At 39.5% G+C, this 24,169-nt stretch overlaps 1 protein-coding gene across 3 annotated transcripts in view; it reads left to right on the plus strand.

The window, feature by feature from the left end:
- The window catches only part of Sgk3 (serum/glucocorticoid regulated kinase family member 3), a 97,223-nt gene that overhangs the window by 38,362 nt on the left and 34,692 nt on the right, over nucleotides 1-24,169 (plus strand). The window contains exons 1-2 of one of the 3 annotated variants that reach the window (XM_090338905.1): nucleotides 4,343-4,438; nucleotides 19,103-19,318. In XM_090338905.1, the coding sequence (XP_090195031.1) occupies nucleotides 19,223-19,318 (96 nt within the window). In that variant the 5' untranslated portion in view covers nucleotides 4,343-4,438; nucleotides 19,103-19,222. Of the gene's footprint in view, nucleotides 1-4,342; nucleotides 4,439-11,964; nucleotides 12,000-19,102; nucleotides 19,319-24,169 lie in introns of those variants that run through there. The other 2 variants (XM_090338906.1, XM_090338904.1) reach the window with 2 other exon arrangements.

A 24,169-nucleotide genomic window follows, 5' to 3' on the forward strand; every position in this document is an offset into this window, starting at 1 on the left:
CTTTCTTTCTTTCTTTCTTTCTTTCTTTCTTTCTTTCTTTCTTTCTTTCTTTCTTTCTTTCATGGGTCATGGGGCTTGAACTCTGGGCACTGTCTCGGGGCTCTTCAGTTCAAGGCTATCACCCTACCCTTTGAGCCACAGTTCCACTTTTCATATTTTAAGGGTTAATTGGAGATAGGAGTGTCACATTCTTTAGTACCTGGTCTGGCTTTGACCTGCGATCCTCAGATCTCAGTCTCCTAAGTAGCTAGAAATACAGGCGTGAGCCACTGCACCTGGCTTGTCCTTGGCCTTTCTCAAGACTAGAGCACTACCACATGAGCTACAGTCCCATGTCTGGCTTTTTCTATGTATATGGCACCTAGTACTGCAAGTACTTGACCACTAGGCCTAACTCCCAGTCCTAAAAAAATTTTTATGGTGCTTAGGAAAGAACCAAGATATTTGTTAGGCAAATATCTTACTTTTCTGCATTAACCAGAATTCAAGTTTATTTCAAATTAGCAACTAACTTAGAATTCTAGAACATAAAGTCTGAGACCAGTGAAAGTTTGAAATTAGCCTGCTATAGAATATTAGCACATGTTTTCTTGGAAATTCCCTGAGCTATTCAAAATCATTTTATGAAGTGATTATTACATAGAAGTAATCTGCATAGTGGTAAAAAAGCATGAATCTGAGCCAGCGTGCCTAGGTTTCTAACCCCAGCCCCACTCACTGTTGTGACCTTTGGGTATGTTACTTGACTTTTAAGGTGCTTCTTTCCCTGTAGATTGAGGTTGATCACCAGACATAGCTTAGGGTGTTACTGTGAAGATCAAGGAAATTAATATCTGTAAGGTACTTGAAAAGTCAAGCACATGTTACATAAATGTTAGCTATTATTCTTGTGACTGTTACTGTGAAGGCTGGCAAAGTATTTTGACTATATTGTCAAGAATACAAATAGTTCTCATTAACATCCTATTGTTCAGAAATGTTTTACTATTTTGTCAGGAAATTACATTATGACTTACTTAGAAAACTTCTGTAGTATCTACTCTTGTCAAACACTTGGTGTATACTGATAATCTTAGAGATCATTTTTTTTCATTCCTAGCAATTTTCTAGAAATGTATCTTTTTGTTTTTTAAATCTCTACCTAACTTTTTGAGTATAATACAACTAGAGTAGCTGTTTCACTGTTCTAGTCCCAACATCAATGTCCTTTTGTGTGTGTGTGGGGGGGGGTCATTGGGCTTGAACTCTGCCTGGGCATTGTCCCTGAGCTCTTCAGCTCAAGGCTACCACCCTACCCTTGAGCTAAGCCACACTTCCCATTTTCTAGAGGTTAATTGGAAAGTCTCATCCTTTTTTGCCCCTGCTGGCTTTGAACCTTGATCCTCAGATCTCAGCCTTCAGAGTAGCTAGGATTACAGGCATGAGTCACCTCACCTGGCTGTTGTATACATGTTGTCTGGCAGTCTTGGTTCAGATGTGTCAGTCAATCTGATACAAACCTCTCAGCGCTAGATTTTGACATCTCCCCACAGGGATGAATAGAAAGTAGAAAACAGAATAATGGAGGTTGAGTTCTATCAAACTATACTGTATCCTTGTATGAAATAGCATAAGGAAACTCATTTAATGCTGCTGAATAATGGGGAGAAAGGATGGACAGGGAAAGAGAACAAGAGATTGAGATGGTTAACCTGATTAAAGTAGAATTATATGTATGTCAAATACCACAGTGAACCCCTTTTCACAATTAATATATACTTAAAAAAGAATGGTAGGAACATAAACCGGCTCTTCTGTGGGGTGAGTACTCTCAGGAGGGATAGGGGAGCTGAGAGGGTGAATATGGTCGAGCTCTGTGCACATGTGTGAAAAACACAACAATAAAACCTGCTAAAATTGTTTTAGAAGGGGGTAAAAGGGATAAAGGAGATTGACAGAGGGGTGAATTCAATTAGGGTATATATTATATAGATAATTGGATATATCACAGCAAATTCCCTCATACAACTAATATACACTAATAAAAGATGCTAAGAAAAGGAAAACAACACAAAAAAAGAAGTCCCCCCAATTCTTAATTATCACCTCATATGTTGAGGAACAGAGAGCACTTCCAAGACTCTGGAACCAATAGCCTCTGGTAACCACTTTGTAAATAAAGTGTGACTGTTGTTTAGTCTGCCTATTTAATATTTTTTAAATCTCTAGCAAGGGTTGCTGTGAGTAGTGTTTTATAGATTATTTGGGCTAGACTTCAGAACTTTGGGGCCTCCCTGAAATGTGCCAGTGACATTTTCTAAACACAAGAGGCCATTGATAGATTGCAAATCAGTTTTCACTCTTACTTGGTAGTCCTTTTGCAAACTTGGTTCTGTAAACTTGTGCCATCTGGTAAGGTTGCACTTAAGGAAAGTTTACTTTCTAACAGTCTTTATAATGTGGCGCTCCCTAACATGGGAAATTTACTGAGAGTCCAGGTTCATTTCCAGAATGTCCAAAGCAGAGACGTGTATGTGATTCTTTACTTTATTCTTGAGAAATTCTTTGAAAAAAGAAGTTCTTAGTATCTTATTTGTGTGGAAAAGGACCATTATTTAGTTAATGGTGGGGGGGATACACTTACATGTTTAAAATAGTTAGACTGATTTCACACACACACACTGCCATTCCTGGGGCCTGAACTCAGGACCTAAGCACTGTCTTTGGGCTTTCTCAATGCTAGTTATCCACCACTTGAGCCATAGCACCACTTCCAGCTTTTTCTGTGTAATGATACCAAGGAATCAAACCCAGGTGAATGTTAGGCAACCACTCTACCATTAGGCCACACTCCCAGCCCTGAATATGTGTGTGTGTGTGTGTGTGTGTGTGTGTGTGTGTGTGTGTGTATGTGTGTATGTGTATTAAGGGGATTGAACCCAGAACCTTGTATGTAGTACTAAGCAAATGCTTTACTGCTGAGCTATCTTCCCAGCTCCTCTTTTTTGTGTGTGCAAATACTGGGGCTTGAACTTACAGCCTGGGTGCTGCTGGTCCTTAGATTTTTCCTCAAGGCTAACACTGTACCATTTGAGCCACAGCTCTATTTCCAGCTTTTTCTTTTTTATTTATTTTTCCTATTTATTTATTTATTTATTGCCAGTTCTGGGGCTTGAACTGGGCCTGAGCACTGTCCTTGGGTTTTCTCAAGGCTAGTACTCTCCCACTTGAGTCACACCACCACCACTTCTGTGTATGTGGTAGCTAGGAATGGAGCCCAGAACAATTTGGTTAAAGATTTTAGTTGCCTTTGTTTGGGGGCTGAACAGAGGAGGTTGGTTTTATCCACAAAGAATGGCTGAACAAATAGGGATCAAAGAAAAAGCAAATTGGTTATTTGGGAAGTTGCTTTTCTTATAAGATAGGGATAGGGAAACAGAACAATGGAAAAATAAATGATTAAAAGCAGATAACTTTAGGTTACTTTTTTTTTTTTTAAAGGATTAGAGGATGACAGGATTAAAGCAGAGAACTCTCAGGATTAAAGCAGAACTTCACCTTCATTGACCTGTTTGGGAAACTGGATTATCTTATTTTCATGTCTGGTAACAATGGGTCTACAGTTTTTATTTAACCCTAGTAAACCCACCATGGCTGTCTATAAGGGGACTGGCTTTTTGGCAGGTGATGTGCCTGAACTGTTGGAAGGAAGAGGAAATTAGTGTTCATTTATGCCTATGATGAGGATTCTTACCAGTAACTAGTGTCCACAATTTTTAAAAAGGAAGCAGAAGAGCTTGTGATGGAAGTCAGTAAAGGAATTGCTTATTTTCCTTTTCCCGCTTAATACCATTCCCAACTACTTCCTACGCCTGGAAAGACGAATTCTTCCGTGATTCCTGGCTGGCCAGAGAAGAATGGGATTAGGCCAGTGCTCAGTATGAGTCAACTTCATTCTTTTAAGATCTCACTTGGTCCTCCTGCACCTTTATCTGGAACCTGGGGAGTGTGCTTTCTCTGTCTCATTCCAAGTCTCTTCCATCATCCCCCGGACTCTCTCCTTTTCTCTCATCAGTCTGCTGGGGTCGTGTGCCTTTCCCGCTAGAGGCTCACGCCCCCCCCCTCCTGCTTCCCCTCCCGCCACCATTATTTACCCAAGGCAGCAGACTACAGTGTACCCACCTCCTTTGGCCTCTAACCTCGCGGAGCTCCCAGGTTTGGGCTGAGCGAGCTGAAGCCCCGCCCCCTCACCGAGGCGGCAGCATCCGTGATTGGACGGGGGCGTGACCTATCACGGGGGGCGTGGCAGGGGCGGGGAGGGTGGGGCCCGGGCGGGGAGCTGGGCAGGCGCCGCTGGGGGCGTTTGGCGCGGCGTGGATCCGAGCGAATGTGGCGCAGTTGTGGTGTTGCTTCCCGCTCGCCACGCTCAGGGGCGGCTTCCCCCCCACCCCCGCCTCAGGTAAGCGCGACGCCGGGTCCACCCCCCCTCCCAAGAAAGCGAGACGCCCGCTTAGTCCGGGAAGACAGATGGGGAGAGGGGTCGCACAGGTGTGTTTGGGGGTCCGGGCAGGGCGGGAGGCGGCCTCCGGAGGGACCCGGGCCAGGTCCGACCCTGCCGGGCTGAGCTCTGGCTCTGCAGCGCTCGTTCGCGGCGCTGGCTCCGGGACTGGGAAGGTTTGCGTTGTTCTACATGGACCCTCCTCCCCCAAACTCCCAGAAACCTCAAGTACCATAAAGTTTGTTATTTTCTAAAGTCTTTAAAATAGCTTTATTGTTCTAGGTCAGAGGAGAAAACCTTGGTGAGTTTGTAAGATGACCTTATATTGATTTCTGTACTGTTGAGCTTGCGAGAGCAGGTCTGACAAGTAGTGGGACAGTTATTTAAAGGACACCAGGGTCTTCCTGGCCAGTGTATCCCGCGGATGAAGCGCGCATCAGCTTGGCAACCAGAATGCCTGGACTGCAATTTTCTTATTAAAAGTAAAAACTGGGGCAGTCTGACCCGTTCCTTAGTTTTCACATATGTAAAATGGTCATAATTAACAACCTTATAGGATTGTTGTAAAGATTTGGTTAATACCTAGTGCTAATTTTATTATGCTTTTCTATGCTCCCTGATATTGATGCTAGAAATGCTTGGAGATTCATTTGAAACAAAATTTTGTTGTTTTGTTTGAGACTGGGGTTTAAACTACCCAGGCTGTTCTCAGACTTTCCATCCTCTTGCCAAAGCCTCCTGAGTGCTGTGATTACAGGCATTTGCCACCACACCTGGCTTAGAACAGGGTTTTTGTAAACGGACTCCTGAAGGTTTCCATTGTCAAGTGTTTCAGAGGTGTCAGTTGGTGTTACCACCTATTTGGGATTAATTCATCCATTCCAAATCAAACCCCTTTTCAACTGCTACAGATCACTCGATCCCTTTGTTTTTTCTCTTTTCACTTAGGTCCTTCCACATTTTAGACAAGCGGTCTCCCACTGAGCTATACCTTCAGGCCTCATAGTAAAGCCCCCAGTTTTGAGAAGGCTGTTCTGAGAGGAGTGAAAGAAGGCATGTTTAGGGTGGGCATAGCCTCTTTTTAACCAGTTTAAAACAATTTAAAATCAGACCCTATGAATTTATGTGAAACTTAAAATTGTACTATTGAAGTGTAGGTATTGCAAGAGTACATAAACTAGAGGACACAAAATAGATAAACAAGATCTCATCTCATTAGGTGAACCATAACTTTCCATATAGAACTTCAGAATTCAAAGAGATCTTAAAAATCAGTACAGTTGGTCTTCACAATAAGGTTGAGGCTAAAGACCCATAACCAATAAACAGCAGCCCTTAGAATGGAAATCAGCTCTGTTGATCAACAACAAAGGAAGATAGATATTGTTTCTAGTTTTGATGGTAGTTACTGTTTTTATTTTTAACAGTTTTATGGTGCTGTGAATGGTTTTCCTCTCAGTGACATCCTGCTTGGTAGCTTAATTGCATGATTCATAATCATTCTTCAGTCCCTTTGATTTAAATCACAAGTCTGAAAGTTGCTACACCAATTATTGCTTTCAGAACAAGATGATTGTCTTCTTAAGCTTTGTTTAAACATGTTCTAACATTGCTTTGGTTTTGTTGTTTAAAATACAGCCCTTTTCTCCCATGTTCAGAAGGTAAATAGCCAGTATAAACAAATTGGCAGTTTTCACTCCCTGTGTATTGGTGATGTGTGTTCTGATTGGGTAGGATACAGTCAGGAAGTTGAAGCCAGAAAGCCAGCCCAAAGAAATAGGACTGGGTGATGCAAACATACTTCAAAGCATTATGGAATAAAATTATTTTGAGATATTGTTGTGTGAGTTGCTGACTACCCCAGTTCATTGCATAGCTCACTCCTTCACCTCTGGGTATTTGCTCAGATGTTACCTTCCTATTTAAACTTACATACAATCTCACAGTTCCTATAATATATACCTATCTGTTTATGTATACATGTATAATTATTATCTGTTGTCTGTCACTAGAGATAAGTTCTAAGAAGTTAATGATGTTTTCCTGTTGAGTTCCCTGCTATATGCTGAGGGCTTAGAAACAAAACTTGGCACGTAGGAGATATCAAATGTGTGGATCTGATGCGAATATTTCCAGCAAGACTAGTAGTTACTTAAGCTAATTCACTACCCTCCTGTGTGTGTGTGTGTGTGTGTGTGTGTGTGTGTGTGTGTGTGTGTGTGTGTATCAGAGGCTTGAACTCAAGGCCTAGACATTGTCCCTGAGCTTTTGTGTTTAAGGGTAGTGCTGTACCACTTGCACCACAGCTCTATTTCCGGCTTTTTGCTGGTTAGCTGAAGAGTCTCATGGACTTTTTGTGCCCAGGCTGACTTTGAACTGTGATCCTCAGATCTCAGCCTCCTGTGTAGCTAGGATTACAGGTATGAGCCACTGTTGCCCAGCTTCATTATCCTTTTGCACTGTTCTCCTTTGTCTTGACTTTTAGTTTTTTCTCCTGGTTACCAGGGATAAGACAGTGAGACAATGTTAATTGTTCCTCCTACCTTGCACCCCACATGCAAATAGTTACCAACTTATTTCACCTGTCATTGTGCCTTCATTTCATTATACCTTCTACACCTACAGCCTTGCAATTCTCTTTCCAAATGCCTTTGCATCCTCTTCTGCAGCATAAGATCCTGAGTGAGAAGAAGCCTGACTTTTCAAGTCCCTTACAATGTGATCAAGGCTTCCACTTTCACAAAATGTGTCCTATAGATCAAAACAGTGATTTTCAACCTGGGCTTGTAAATAGGCAAGTAAGAGGTTTTAATGGCATTGCCTTATAAAATCCTATGGTAAGTATTGCTTCATGACAGCTTCTGTTTTTATTAACAGGTCAGTAATTTTCTTCAATGTACCTGAACATTCAAACTGATTTAATAGTTCATTTCTGTTTAAGGCTGTTTATCCAGCAGTGTGCCCTCATTTGTCATCACATATTTGTAGATTTTTTTTTTTTTTTTTGCTGGGCCTGGAGCTTGAACTCTGTCCTTGGGCTTTCTCAATGCTAGAGCTCTATCACTTGAGCCACAGCACTACTTCCGGCTTTTTCTATGTACGAGGTACCAAGCAATCAAACCTAGGTCTTCATGCATACCAGGCAAGCCAACCTCCTAAACCACAGATAAGTTTCGTTATTATAAGTGATTTTTCTTCCTTCTGAATTCTTTTGGTTTTCTTAGTGTCTTTATATTATAGACCACTTTGTGTTGTAATTCTTTAAGCAATTTTCTTTTTTATTACAGAATTTATTACCATTGATTTTTACATCATATTTCAAATGACGTATTTAACAAACAAGTATTCAAGAAGGGAATCTCTATATACAATCACTGAGCAGTTTTCTTTTTGATATATATAAACACAAGGACAAGAAACACACAGAAATTCCAGTTACTGTTTTTTCCTCTATAATTTTTTTTTCTTTCTAGTTACTTGGGGAGGAATAATAAGACCAACTTATACGCTTTATAAATAAAAGTAAATTTAATGTTCCATCTAATAGGCCTTTAAATCATTGCAGATTAAGCTTCAACAGTTACTCAACAGAAAGAGCTTACAGGTACATGGCAGGGGATAATCCAGTCCTAAATAAAATATGCAAATGAAGGCACTGAATTCTAGATTCTTTTTTCTTTTTGTTGGTCATGGGGCTTGAACTCTGGGTCTGGGTTTTGTCCCGAAGCTCTTCAAATCAAGGATAGTACTTTACCACTTGAGTGTATCACTTCTGGTTTACTGGTGGTTAGTTGGAGAAAAGAGTCTCACAGACTTTGTGCCCAGGCTGGCTTTGAACCAAGATCCTCAGATCTCAGCCTCCTGGGTAGCTAGGATTACAGGCGTGAACCACCCGGACCTAGCTGAAGTCTGGATTCTTAAGGGCAACATACCACCACTCACATAGACAGGCAGATATGTAGAAAAGGACACAGCAGGAAGCAAGTAGGACAAAGTTCATGGAACAACAGCTACACAGCTTTGACTTTTCCACTGAAACATTCCTAAACTATATTTTGTTTTTATATCTTAAGCACACATAATACTCTTTTTCTGTTTTGTTTTCTAAGTTGGGTAGGAGTTGCATAAAGTAATTTACTTCGTTTTATTAAAAATCTAAAAACTGACAGAAAAAAATCCTTAGTATATTTTTTCTGGGTAGATGTAAGATACGTAAGTTTGTTTAAAGCTTATGCTTTTTAAATTTGCTATCAGTAAAATATTTTAAGCTTGATGAAAGTAAAAATAAAAGGAACATAGGTCAGTATTTCTTCCATATTTAAATTTTATCTTACTTGTTTTTGTTGCTGCCCAAACTTCAGCTGGACTTTTCCATACTAGGGCAGGGATGTTCCTGACTTGGTTTTTTTTTTTTTTTTTTTTTAAGTGCTTTTTAGATACAGATTAAATTTCTTTGATCATTCTTAGGGTAAATGCAGTCTATCCTGATAGGAAAGTTAGTAAGGAAAATGAATATAAAGTTACTAAGTTTTGAAATTTTAAAATTTTGCATACCGTTTTTTACTAATAACATAACTGAAACAAATGTTCTACTATTTAAACAAATGTTCTACTATTTCAATAAGTATTATACTTTGAGTAAGTAATTGGTTATACTTTATATGCATTGCAGAATAGCTTCTAATGTGCTAGCTAATGAAGTTTACTCTCTGAAGAATTTTGAAAACAAAAGCTTTGGCGTAGAGTTTTCTTTATCATACTACCTAAGCACCTGAGTTTATTCTGAGTTCTCCTTGTTTTTAAAACACCTTTGTTTAAAGTGTTACAAATAATGAAGTTGGGACACATAAGGGAAATCCAATCCTTGTATGCTGTAAGCACTGTGTAAGTAAATCTGTTTTTAGTAAAGATTTTATGTGGGAGTGATGCAGTAAAGAGAGAATGATGATTCAGGGTACTACTTTGAAGATTTCATCAGCACACCTCTGCATATTGGAATTTCCGGTGTCTCTACCTGTTGAATGAATAAGCAAAACTAGTGAGGTGGGTGTGTGTGTCTTTGTGCATTTTTGAACTCAAGTTCTAGGCACTGTCCATGAGTCTTTTTGTTCAAGATGAATGTTCTACCAGTTGAGACATAGCTCCACTTCTGGCTTTTTGGTGTTCATAAGAGTCTCATGAACTTTCATGCCTAGGTTGGCTTCAAAACTTGATCCTCAGATCTCAGCCTCCTAAGTAGTTAAGATGAAAGATGTGAGCCACCAGCATCAGGCAAAACTAGTGTTGTCGTAGGGTCTGCTAGGTGCATGGCAATGAGTAAATCAGTTTTTAACCCTACTTGGGAAACCGTCAGTAGGCAAGCAAAATGCAATCTTTAAATGCTCAAATGAAACTGTATTAATAGGGGATGATGGAGGAATATTGGGAGCAAGTGCTTTAGTTAGTGTGTTGTAGAAGAAGTGACATTTATGCCATTTCCACATGACAAGGAGCCACTGTAGAAGAGACAGAGTGGAGATGTGGAAAGGTTTGGTATGTGTGACCTAGGAGGAAGGTGCTGACGGAGTCTAGTGAGTGGAGAGAGAGTGGCATGGTGGGTGGAACTTGAGAAATAGGAAGCTGGATAGGTGAGGTGGGGGTGGCCTATAAGCTGTCACCATCAATTTAGTTTGGATTTTCATTCTAAGGGTTGTGAGAAGTTATGAGAAGGATGTAAACAGTGAATGAGATGGACAGATTTATAGCATTTTAGTTTTAGGATACTTTGGGCAGAATAGATTGGAAGGAAGTTAGAAGCAGAGATAGCAGGTTGGAACTCCCCTGAGGAATTCTGAGTTGATGGTCCTTGTTGATTCTCTATTGGTTTTGTGCCTCCTCAATATGAATTTTCCTCATATTCTCTGCAGTTACTAGGCAATGTCTTTGTAGTGTTGTGTGTTCACATCTGCCTGCAGGATGTACTGGGAATGTGGTTCTTAATGGGAAAGCTTGGGCAGTAGAGAATGGTGCAGCCACTCTTCTAATTGAACCCAAGACTGTGAGCTTGGGGGCTGAAAACAGAGCTTGGGGTCATTGCTACCATTCCTCCTCTGTTGGTTCTGGACCAAGTGGAAGAATGGGTTACCAGTAGAGTTTAGGGCCTTCTGTCTTACCCTGGCAGTATATGGAAGACAAAGGACTGTCATAGTTACTTTTCCCTCCTCCATTCCTTTCCGTAAATATGTATATTAAAATAGTGTTGGTTTCAGGGAATCAGCAGGCTTGTGACTTTTGTTGAAGTTCTTGAACCCTCCTCTCAAATTGCTGGTTACACACAATTATTCTTTGTTATGTTAGCCCCAACTATCACTTTTTCTTTATCAAGAATCAGAATAAATAAATGGTAACTTTAAGAGATGTGATAAGTCTAGGAAAAACTAGAACTGCTTTGTGATTACGGAATGAAAGAAAAATCAGAGGGAGGTGGGAGTAGGAATTAAAGGAAGGATATGTTAGTAAGGAAGGAAAACAGGAAGAGTTGTAACTGATTTATCATGTGATATATATGCCAGGAAGAAGGTCACTATGTATCTTTCACTGGCTATCCTGTTAGATTTTTTTCTTCATCTCTTCTGCAGTGAACTTAATTTACAGATGTGACAAAGATGTGCTTTGTTTCTGTTGAAACATTTTGGCTGTGTTTGGAGCTAGTATCCTGAGCAGCGAAAACAAACAGATACAAGTTATTACAATTACAGTAGACTTTAGGTTCCAGTGGCTAGTTAGTTTGGGATTAGAATTTCCTGAGAATGTGCTTTGAGTGTAATTTAAAATAGAAACCATTCACTCAGTCTGTTCCTTTCTCAGGAATAATGCCAGTCCCCATCACCAAGCCCTTTTGTTACTTCCTGGGCCTGTCTCCAGTTCCCAGACTAGTTCCTCACTAATCTTCATGCCATGCTCAGAGTATGTGTATAATTTCCTATGTACCCCTTTTCTTCCCACCTATTGTTAGCCTCCATTATCCATATCCATCTACCAGAATGGTTCATCTGTTGCAGTTGTTGAACCCACCTTATCATATTTTAATCAACTAATCCCCATAGCTTATCTTGGGATTTTCTTTTGGGTTATATACATTCTAAGGGAATGCACAAATGTATATGCTATGTATCTACTATTATCAGACATATAGGTGAATAGTGTATGTATGTAGATAAGTATGTATTTAGTACTGGTCCTGGGGCTTCAACTCAGGGCTCGGATGTTGTCTCTGAGACTTTTTGCTCAAGACTAGTGCTCTGCCACTTGAGCCACAGTTCTCCTTTTGGCATTTTGGTAGTTTGTTGGAGATAAGAGTCTCATAGATTTTCCCCACCTGGGCTTTAAACTGTGATCCTCAGATCTCAGCCTCCTAAGATTGCAGGCATGGTACCTGACTGGTATCAATCTTTTAATGTGTGTCTTTGGCATTTATTTTCTGACAGATTGGCTTGCCTTCGGAATTTCTTGGTATTCTTTGATGTTTCATGCCTAGAAAAATGTAAGTTATACCTAAAGTCCATTTAGATTTTCTCTTCCAGGAGTTTTAAATTTTTTGTCCTTTGTTTGCATACATTTTCTATTGCATTTTCCTAACTTCTACCTTTAGGTTTTATTGTTCTTAGAACACCGGTACCTTGGTCCTGTCCTCAATGAAGAAAAATTTTGGTAGCTCTTTCAGACCTATGGTGCATACGTTGTGACAACTTTTTTTCCCCCTCTCTCCTGGTTTAAATTACCAACCCTCTACCTGCTGTATTAATTTAGAGTGAATATTAATACCCACATCTATCTTTAGTCTGGATAAGATACACTAGACAATACAGAATTGTAAAATTTTTATGGAATGTGAGTGAATAGAGGTTTGAAATTTCTGTCTTAGAGATAAAAGCAGAAGAATCTTTTGGCCTTTTCATTAAAGAAAATTTTATCTCACCTCAAACAAAGATGGAAAGACTGTAATTAGGATATAAGTAGACAAGATGTATAGACTAGAAATTTTTTTTTCTTTTTTTTTTTTTGTGGGTCATGGGGCTTGAACTCTGGGTCTGGGTGCTGTCCCTGAGCTCTTCAACTCAAGGCTAGTGTTCTACTTCTTTGACCCACAGTGCCACTTACCGTTTTTCTGGTGGTTAATTGGAGATAAGAGTCTCACAGATTTCTGGCTTTGAACTGAGATCCTCAGATCTCAGCCCCCTGAGTAGCTAGGATTACAGGCATGAGCCACCAGTGCTCGATGAAAATTATTTTTTTACAAGTTTTAACTAATGTCCATTTATTTTAAGAAGTGTTTGAATCAATAAAACTTTGACCTAAAACTTGAGTGGTTTTCTACCATTGAGTTCATCCACATTGCTATTTTTTTCTGTTCTTAAAAATTATTATTATAAAGGTGATTACAATTTCATAAATCAGGCAATGAATGAGTACATTACTTTTTGCATAGTATCACCCCTCCTTTGCTCTCTCCTAGATTTACCCTCCCATCCCTGTCTACAAGTTGTCTAGTTCATTTTCAATGTGTGTCTGCACTGTGCACTGCTGCACTTGTTCACTCTCTGTCCCTCCACTTGTGTCACCCAAAGACAGATGACTAAACAAACAAGACCAAATAACTCTTGTTTCCATTTCCTGGAATTCTTTTCAACAAATATTGTTTTATATGATCAGAGGCATTACCCTTTGGTCTCCTCCCCTAAGAGTATCCTCTTTTGGTCTCCTATGTGAATACCTAAGACTCTTATTTCCAGTTAACCTCTAGAATATGGGATGTGGACTTGGCTCAAGGGCAGTAGCCTTGAGTTGAAGAGGTCAGGGACAGCGCCCATGCCTTCAAGCCCTATGACCCCACTTCCCTCAGAAAAGGTAAGCTTGGCTTACCTTTCTTAACATGATTTGTTCTGGGTCCATCCATTTTCTGATAAATGGCATATGAACGTTTCTAATGGTTGGATAAAATTCCATTCCACAATGGAATTTTAAGTATCACATTTTTTTTGATTCACTCATCTATTGTAGAGCACTGTACTGTTTCCATGGCTATAATAGTGCAGCAGTGAACATTGATGTGCAAGTGTCTTTATAGCATGCTGACTTGTGGTGGTCTGGGTAGTTGCCTAAGAGTGATATGGCTGGTTTGTAGGGAAGACCTATGTTTAGGTTTTTGAGGAACCTCCATATTTCTGCCCAGGGTAATGTATTAGTTTACACTCCTTCCAACAGGGCAATAACATTCCTTTTTCTCTATATCCCTGCCAGCATTTGTTAGTCAGATTCACAGTGTTGACCAGTCAACACTGTGGAGTGAGAGTTGCTTTGATTTGCATTGCCTTTACGGTCAAGGATGTTGAGTATTTCCTCCTATGTTTCTTTGCTATTATTAATTCTTCTTCTGAGAAATATCTCCTTAGCTCCTTTGCTCATTTAGTAATTGGTTTAATAGATTTGGGAGGGGTTAATTTCTTGAATTCCTTGTATACTTTGGATATTAGGCGTTTGTTGGATGTATTGATGGTAAAGATCTTCTCCCAGTCTGTTGGCTGTCTTTCTAGTTCAGTAACTATGTCTTTTGCTGTGCAGAGACTTTTTTATATATTTATTTGTTTATTTTTTTGTGTGTGGAGGGGAGTCATGGGGCTTGAACTCTGGGCCTGGGTGCTGTCCCTGAGCTCTTCAGCTCAAGGCTACCACCTTACCCCTGGAAACACAGCCCCACTTCCCATTTTCTAGTGATTAATTAGAGATGAGTCTCTCCTTGTTTAGTTCCCTAGGCAGGCTTTGAACTACGATCCTCAGATCTCAGCCTCCTGAGTAGTTAGGATTACTGGTGTTGAGACTTTTTGTTTTGATGCTAGTCTCTCTCCTATCTGCTCCGCCTTGAATTTTTTTTTTTGGTGTGTCATGGAGTTTCAACTCAGCCTGGGCCCTGTTCCTGAGCTCTTCAGCTCAAGGCTACCGACCTACCCTTGGACCTACCCTTGAGCCAAGCTCCATTTCCCATTTTCTTGAGGTTAATGGGAGATAAGAGTCTCAAGTCCTTTTGTACCTGGGCTGGCTTTGAACCTTTATCCTCAGATCTCAGCCTCCTGAGTAGCTAGGATTACAGGCAGATTAAGCCCCTCTTTTTTATCTAAAAGCATATCTTTGGGTTTTTTTTTATTTGTTTGTTTGTTTGGTTGGTTGGTTAATTGGTTGTAGGACTTGAACTCTGAGCCTAGACATTTGTCCCTGAGCTCTTCAGCTCAAGGCTACCACCCTACCTCTTGAGCTACAGCACCACATCCTAAAAACATACCTTTGAGAATATCATCTGTACTTTTTATTTTTATAATTTAGCCTATGTTTGCCCGTGTGATGAGGCAGCGTACAGAGTCTGTTCCCAGTAGTTGTTGGTGAGATGTGTTAATACAATGTGATGTATAAAGGAGGAGAGAGCAAGGGTGGCTCTGACAGTTCTACTTAGCCCTGACCCCTCCTTGTGGCAGAATCAGGAATCTGCCTTCCTATGTAATCCAATTGCCTTGTGAATTCCCAGTGTCCTCTCCAGTTCCAACGAAGAGATTCTAGAAAAGGTGATTTAGAAAAGGATGCATGTAAAAGTAGTGTAATGAATTGAGGGATGTGGGGTGCAAGCTGGGCTTTTGGGCTGGGAATTGTCCTACATAGCAGTGTGATCATATGAAAGTACTCCTAATAACCTGGGTGTCTTTCTTTCTTCTCTTTTATTCCTTTGCTTTCTTTTCCTTCCTTTCTTCTCTTTCTTCCATCCTGTTCTGTCCTTTCCTGTCTTGTATTTTGCCAGTCCCAGGGCTTGAACTCAGGGCCTATATGTGTCCTTGAGCTGTCAAGACTTGTACTTTACCATTGGAATCACAACTCTGCTTTTGGCTTTTTTGTTATTTTATAGGAGTCTCACAGACTTTCCTGCAAGGCTGGCTTTGAATGGTGATCTCAGATCCTACCCTGCTAAGTAGCTAGGGTTATAGGTGTAAGCCACCAGTGGGTGGCTAGTGTAAGTTTCTTTATCTGTAAAATGAGAATAATGATAAACACCTCAGGAAGTGATGGATGTTAGAGGTGAATTCTTAAAACAGCACCAAATCTGGCACCAATAAAGCTAAATTCTTGACTTTAGCACTTTTGACATTGGTCCAGATAATGTTTTGTTATAGGCAGTTGTTAGTTCATTGTATATAGTTACTATCATTCCTGATCTCCCAATGCTAAGACAACAATCTCTAGATGTTACCAAATATCCCCTTAGGTAAAATTATAGTCCCATCTCCAGGGATCAGTTCAACAATAGTATTCAATAACTTCTGGAAGGATTTTGTATATTTCCCTTTCTGCAGTCTCCTGGGGAATTGCTGTAGATTGCATTTGGGAAAGTCCTGGAGAAAGATCAACAGAATAATCTCATGTTTGATCTTCTTTGGTCTAGAATTCTCTGAATTTACTTCCATACTTGCTTCCCAGGGTCTTGTTGATAAAAATTGTAGAGATTGTTCAGATTTTATGGTAGGGAAACAGTATTCTCTTCAGAGTAGTTCCGGAACTCATTTTTGTATTTTTTAAATTAGGACAGAATGAAGGGTGGAAGAAGTAGGGTAGTAAGTAACTGGAAAAGGTCTTGTAGAGGAGTATCGAGAATATGGGTCTTCTTCCAGGAGTTCAGGTAGCAGGAAGTTTAGTTGGAGTTCAGTGTTCTTCAGGACGGTAGCATCCATGATTCATTCTGCATTCCCGATAGTGTCCTTATGTTAGCATAAAGACAAGCCTGCATGTTTAATTGTCTTTGAGATACACAAAACTATGAGAAGTAAAAGACTGAGAGTCACAGGTTTTCTACCTATCTATTTGGAAATTTATAGATTTGACATATCACTTGATTTGCACAACCAGGAGTAACCTCCGCCTATGTTACAATCTCTGAAGTCTGCAATTTCATCAGCCATTTGAATTCCCAGGAGCCTTCCTCTACCAGCACTCCACCCTGTGTCTCCCTATGTAGGAGGCAATTGGAGGGATCATGAGAGCACTCTGTTACCCTCCATGCACAGGAAGCTTATTAGGGTACTTCTCGAATATATATCCCTTTTTAAAAACTTTTTTGGTCAGTCGTGGGGCTTGAACTCTGGTCCTGGGCACTGTCCCTGAACTCTTCAGCTCAAGGCTACTGCCCTACCCCCAGAGCCACAGCACCATTTCCAGTTTTCTAGTGGTTAATTGGAGATAAGAGTCTCATAGTCTTTAGTACCTGGGCTGGCTTTGAACTGCAATCCTTAGATCTTAGCCTCCTGAGTAGCTAGGATTACAGGCGTGAGCCACCATGCCTGGCTCATATTTTTTTTTTTATTTTTACATCATATTTTAAATGACAAGTTTAACAAACAAGTGTTCAAATTGGGAGTCTCTATTTTGGCCATATTTTTTTCATATATTTTTTATTGTAATTAATAGAAGGGTTACATGATATTTGCCAGATAGAAGGTGCATTTTATATATATATATACATATATATATACATATATATATATATGGCTCATATTTTTTTCTTTCCTTTCCTTTCCTTTCTTTTTTCTTTTTCTTTTTTTTTTTTTTGCCAGTCCTGACCTTGAGCTCAGGGCCTGAGCACTGTCCTTGAACTTTCTCAAGGGTAGAGCTCTACCACTTGAGCGTCAGCACCACTTCTGGCTTTTTTTTCTATGTATGTGGTACCGAGGAATCGAACCCGGGTCTTCGTGCATGCTAGGCAAGCACTCAACCACTAGGCCAAACTCCTGGCCCCTTTCCTTTCTTTTTTCATCTTTGCAGTACTGAGTTTTAAACTCTGGGCCTCACACGTCCTAAGCAGTCATTCTATCACTTGTCATGATCCCAGACTTTTTGTTTTTTGCTTCGACTAGAATAGCAGATGTGCCCAGGTTTTTACCGGCTGGGATGGGATTGCAAAAGCCTTTGCCATCAGGAAGGGATTGGGAGGGATCTAACCTTCATGTCACATTTCTCCTACCCTCTGATATACTATTACCTTACATTGGCTGAATCTAACTAGAAGACAAGGGGCAGGAGGTAGAAGGCCATGATATGTAGTTTAGGATTGTGGGACTTTCCAAGGCAGAGAAAGATTGGCAGTTAGATCTGGAAGAACAAATAGGGAATGTCTAGCACAATGCCAGACCACAACCTGTGGCCCAGGTTTCTATATGCTCTATACTTTTAGGTGTCCTCCCTGGAAACCTTGTATGGAACAGCTTATCAGCTTATTCAACTCTTTCTTCTTCCTTCATTTTTTTTTCTTTTTCTTTCTTTTTTTTTTTTTTTTTTTTTTTTTTTTTGCCAGTCCTGAGGCTTGAACTTAAGGCCTGGGCACTATCCCTGAACGTTTTTGCTCAAGGCTAGCACTCTACCTACTACTTAAGCCACAATGCCACTTCTGCCTTTTTCTATGTATGTGATACTGAGGAATTGAACCCAGGGCTTCATACATGCTGGGCAAGCACTCTTATCACTAAGCTACATTCCCAGACACATTCTTTTCTTTTTTCTTGTTTTGCCAGTCCTGGGCCTTGAATACTGATCCTGGGTACTGTCTCCAAGCTTCTTTTACTAAAAGCTAGCACTGTACCCGTTGAGCTACAGCACCATTTCTGGCTTTTTCTGTGATTAATTGGAGATAAGAATCTCCAAAAGTATTGACAGGGCTGGCTTTAATCTGAGCCTCCTAAGTAGCTAGTATCACAGGTGTGAGCCACTGGCGCCTGACTTTTCTTCATTCTTAATGAAGGACACTCAGTGTGATCTCTTTTTATATCTTCAGAAAGGAAGACCTTAGGTCTGATGTTCTAGAGTTCTGTTTCTGTGGGCTACAGCATAGTATTGCAGACATTTCAGCTCATAAATAGTAAAGTACTACTAGAACCTATAGTCCTAAGTCCCGTCTTAACAAGAGGAAAATGTGCATGGTGTGGTTCATAGCCTTCCCCTTCTTGTATCTGCTGCAGGTAGAGAAGGATGAGCTAAAGTGGCTTCCGAGTTCCCAGACAAAGCTAATCTGCTTTGAAAAATAATGGGTTCCACCTGGTCTAATACTTAAGCAGTAGACTACTGTGAGAGGAGACAGGCTCTGGTCATCCCATTAGAGATCCTTTAAGTGTGATATAACTTCTAGCACGTAAGACCTGCAGTATAAGACTGGCACCAGTGGCTCACTCACACTTTAATTCTAGCTACTCACGGAGCTGAGGTCTGAGGATTGTGGTTTGAAACCAGCCTAGTAAAGTCTCTTTATTTCCAATTAAAAAATTTTTTTAACATAAAAAGCTTAGAGACAGTGCCCTGGCCCTGAGTTTCAAGCCCCAGGGCCTACACCAACAAGCAAAAGAACCTCAGCAGGTAATTTTGCAGAATCTATTGAGCAGTAAGGAAGGTGGAAAGGATTATTGCTTAGTGAAAGGGCTATATATCAAATAATAAATTTCTAATCTAAGGTACAGTAAGTGAAAGTAAATATTTGCTAGAAGAAACACAAAATGGAACCTATGTATGAGGAATGATAGTATTTTAAAATTGTTTTGCTAATCCTTTTTTTTTCTGTTGGTTAAGGTTGCATGATGGATTTTGAACATTACCTCGAGAGGTTTCGTATTTTGGATTAGTTAATTTTGCTCATCCTCTGCTGATTATTTCTTTGGATACATTTTTTGGTGTCCTTTTGATTAATTCATGCAAAGAGATTATACCATGGACCACAAGGAAAGCTGCCCAAGTGTAAGCATTCCCAGCTCTGATGAACACAGAGAGAAAAAGAAGAGGTTTACTGTAAGTATGTAACGTGAAGCATTTGGGAAAATTGATTCTAGAGAATATTTCCCCCTCTACCTTTTTGTTCTTGTCTCACCTAGAATGTCACCCCTTCTCTCATGTATTTCTTTTGAATGACCTGCCTTCACAAAATCTTTCCTGGTTTTAAAACAAACGAATTAGCCTTTTTACTGCTGATTTTTTTATTTTGCCACTTTACCTATTTCCTGGGAGGGCATTAAGAAATTATCTCATAAACTCTCTTAGCCAAAAAAAATGTACCTGTATATATACCTGCTAATATAGACACTGGAGGTTTTGTGTCATTGTCAGTGGTTGTAGACTCCTACACCTACTTCATGCTGTTTTGAAATATCTATTCATATCTTTCCTTATGACATTCATTATTTTGTATCTCAGCTAAAAAATACCACTTTTCTCTCTTTGTAATCTTTTTTTTCTCTTTGTAATCTTAAATGTAAAGACTTTCTAATTTTGTATTTTTTATTTATTCTGGTGGTATTTGGGTTTGAACTCTGGCTTTCATATTAGCTAGGCAATCCCTATTATGGGACTTTATAAAGAGTAAACACAATGAGAGATTAACTCAAAATGTAGTGAACTTCTTTGTGCGTTCAATTTCCAGTACTGGGAGGGGGGAAAGAACAGAAGAGTATGCATGATGAATATTTGCCAAGTCAGTATTATTGATGATCATTATTGGAAAATGCTTTATTAGTCTAATTTGTATGTATGGAGATTTCCTGCCATCCTTCTGGGGAAAAAAAAGGCTACTTGTTTACAACGCACTTGGTCTCCCTTGTAAATATATCCTATCACTCCCATACTGAATATATGAAGAAAATCATGTAATTTAATCCTGTTTAGCACTTAGTGTGATTTAGTTAAAAATTTCCTGGCTGTGTTAACTATGTTATTGTTGCCTTATTTGAACACTTTCTCTGCCCTGAGGTTGGCAAGTTGGTTTATTTGAGGAGAGGTGTCCCCTTTCTTTTCTTTCTTCTTCGTTTTTTTTTTTTTTTCTAGTCCTGGGATTTGAACTCAGGACTTGAGCACTGTCCTTGGGCTTTCTTAAGGCCTAGCGCTCTACCACTTGAACCACAGCACACTCTGGTTTTTTTTTTGTGTGTATGTGGTACCGCGGTAACAAACCTGGCTCTTCGTGCATGCTAGGCAAGCACTCTACTACTGGGCCAAACTCCCAGCCCCAAGAGGTGTGGAGTAGATAACAGTTCTCAAGATAAGCTACTGAAGATATTTATATTCTTGTCATTCCTCTAGCTCTTTATGAATCCAATTTTAAAGTGCTTGGCCAACTATGGTTTACATGGACAAGCCATGTGGCACTTTACCAGTATCTATTATGGTATCTGTAATTGGTGGACTGAGTTGGAAATCCTTTTTGTTGGCCTGTATAATATTTTATGCTATTCTCCATAGCTAAGGAGCACCCTGAACTTCTGGTATATGCTTTCTTGTTCTCTTGGCTTAGTAGACCACCCTAATGAGTCATTCTCTCTAATGAGGGAGGTCACCTGATGTTTGCCCAGTTGAGTCACATGACAAGTGGCTTAGAGTCTTTGTTTCTTGGGACTTGGGGGAAGCTGAAGAATTAAACCCTTTGGAGGAAAACCCCCCCAAATAAACACATTGACCATTGTACTCTGCTTAACTATGTGTTGGTAGGGGCTAGATTCCTCCAAATCATACTCCCAAAGTTCCAATGGGGAATTGCCAATATAGTCCCTTGGCCCTCTGTTCTGTTTTCCTAAACAAACACAGCTCTCATATCATTCACTAATACCTAGAACAGAGATTAGAGGGTGTTACTGCTCATTTACGTCTCCAGCCTCTAGGTTGTGAAGATATTTTAAGACAGCATGTGTTTGTTACACATTTGTACAAACATATTTTTATTTTTAGCAGTATCACATTGAAGGCTACAAAAAGAGTTATATATACCTTGGATAAAATAGTTTCGACTGGTTTCCTTCCTCCTCATTTTTTTTTAAACTTTGGGCCATTCTCTCCTTTAAGGAGGGACTTCACAGTGTGCCATGCTTGACAGAAGTTTATACATTGCAAATGGGGGCAGATTATCTCAGGTGTTCCTTACTTTTTCAGGGTAGAGGTATTTCCATATCTTCTATGAAAGGGTCAGGTCTACCTTTAGCAACATTCTTACCCAGCTGTTCTCATACTAGGCCCTGAGTTCCCAGAAACCCTGTCCAAATCACATTGTTCATTTACTTCCTTCAAATAATCCCAAGTGTTGCCTCATGAAAGAAACTTTTTTCTGACACTTTCAATGTAAATTAGCGCCTTTACACCCACTTGACCTCTTTCACTCTCTGTCTTGCTTGACTTACTAAATTTAATAGCCATTATTACCACCTGCCATGGCTTATGTTTATTTGTGTGTACATTGTCTGCTAGAATGAAGAATCCTTGATAGAAGCAAGGACATCCTTTATTATTACTTTTCTAGCTCTTAAAACAGAGTAGATGCTTAATGTGTATTTATTTAATTACTGTCAGATGACAATAGTACTACCTTAGTTATTGGTCAGTATAGTGTGGTTCTCAGTTCTTAAGAACCTTGGATCCATTCAGCAGTTAGACCTTACCTCACTTAACACAAACTATCCAATTTCAACAAGCCCAGATGCCTTATTATACTTATGAACAAAAATTGGTATTATGTTAGCAATTTTTTTTGCCAGTCCTGGGCTTGGGCTAAAGGCCTGAGCAGTGTTCTTGGGCTTTCTCAAGGCTAAACCTCTACCACTTGAGCCATAGCACCACTTCTGGCTTTTTTCTATGTATATGGTACTGAGGAATCGAACCCGGGTCTTCGTGCATGCTAGGCAAGCACTCTACCACTAGGCCAAACTCCCAGCCCAGTTAGCAAGTATTTTTGTATGTCTTTTCTCATAGGCCATTCATATAGTTCTCATAGATTCATGCATAGTATTCTAACATGTACATACTAGTATAAACCATTATAGTACATTATGCTTTGATTTATTCATGTGATTAAATTATCAGTAAGTGTCTATATTATTCTAGATACTATTATAGGCCCTTTTGGGAATTAAGTGAGTAGCAAAAGTGACATATCTCCAGCTGTTAAAAAATTTAGAATCTTGTGGAGTTAGACAGGCCCTGAGGTAATACTGAAAAAAGAAAGATAATTTCATGTAGTAAAAACTATCATAACTATCTGAGAAATCCTGCTTTTCTTCCTGAATATTTAAAAAATTTGAAGTGTTTTTTCTTTTATATCTTTAATGTTTTCCTAGAAGTTATTTAATAAGCACCTACTTATAATCACAGTGTTACTAACTTTGCAAGACTTATTCCTGTAAACATATTTGCTTCAGAGCCCTGTCCTGGAACTTGGACTTGGTTTTAGTCTTGGCCACTTAACCCTTCAAGGGACCGTTCTCCACACCAGAAAGCTAACACAAAGAACTTAAAAAAGCTTATATTCACAAACATTTATATTATACTATACACATTCTGTTATAATTTCTATTGTTGTTTATAACATAACTTATAAGCATTTTTTTGGGGTCCTTTTATAAGAGTGCTGCTTCCAAGTCTGTTTCGATGACTCTATAATAAACTGTTTCATTCACTGGCCCTTTCAGTGGATCTTCCTCTTTTCCTGCTGTACTCTGTGTGTTTGGGGAATGTTTATTTTAAATCAGTTCTGATATTTTACCTGTAAGAGCTTTTTCCTTCTTCAGTTAGCTTGATTCCTGGATTCCATGCTTGTGTCCAAGTTGTTTTGTTCTCTCTATATGAGTGATGCATCCATTGTACATATGACTAATGCCAGTGATTTTTGCCTCATCATCAGTGTGACTTTAAACAGTATTACATAAGTCATATAATATAATCACATATAATATCAGAGCAATATTTTCCTCTTAGTATCTAATATGAAGTTGTGAGTGGAGATTATCTTTCATGGGAAAGGGTAATTAATACCCATGGATGTGTCTATCTCCTGAGATAAACCTGGTTTCTTTTTTTTAAGTTGTCTGTGCACAATTATATTACAATCTCAAAACTAATCCATGTCTCTCTCTAGTCACCATTGTAAAACATAAGATTAATAATGTAAGCTCTGTGTGTTACCTGGGTCTTGTTACTTTATACCATTTAAAAATGATACAAAATCTTTGGGGCCTCAAATTCTTTCCACATAATTTAGTATGTGTTGAATTATATTCTGAGATTACCTATGCAATGAATAATGAGAGTTAATTCTCTCATTGTAATTTTGTTACAAATAATACTGTATAAAAAATATGACTTAGGGGGCTGGGAGTTTGGCCTAGTGGTAGAGTGCTTGCTTAGCATGCATGAAGACCTGGGTTCGATTCCTTGGTACCACATACATAGGGGGGGAAAAAAGCCGGAAGCGGTGCTGAGGCTCAACTGGTAGAGTTCTAGCCTTGGGAAAAATCCAAGGACAGTGCTCAGGCCCTGAGCTCAAGCCCAGGACTGGCAAAAATAAATAAATAAATAAATAAATAAAAATTTTATCTATATATAGAGAGGGAGAGGGAGAGAGCGAGAGCGAGCGCGAGCGCGAGCGCGAGCGCAAGAGCCAGTGGGGGAAAAAAAGATTTGTATTGAGTGTTCAGGAAGTAATGTACTTTGGCCAGGAGTTTGGCCAGTGAGACAGATATAAGACACTCTCATCTCCAGTTAACTAACAAAAAGCCAGAAGTGGCTCTGTGATTTAAGTGGTAGACAGCCAGCAATGAGTAAGAAAGCCAAAGGAGACTGTGAAGCCATGAATTCAAGTCTCAGTACTCTCACTGGGAGTGAAAA

Source organism: Megascapheus bottae, chromosome 9 (assembly GCF_031878675.1).
Source record: "Megascapheus bottae isolate mThoBot1 chromosome 9, mThoBot2.hap1, whole genome shotgun sequence".
Taxonomy (NCBI): Eukaryota; Metazoa; Chordata; class Mammalia; order Rodentia; family Geomyidae; genus Megascapheus; species Megascapheus bottae.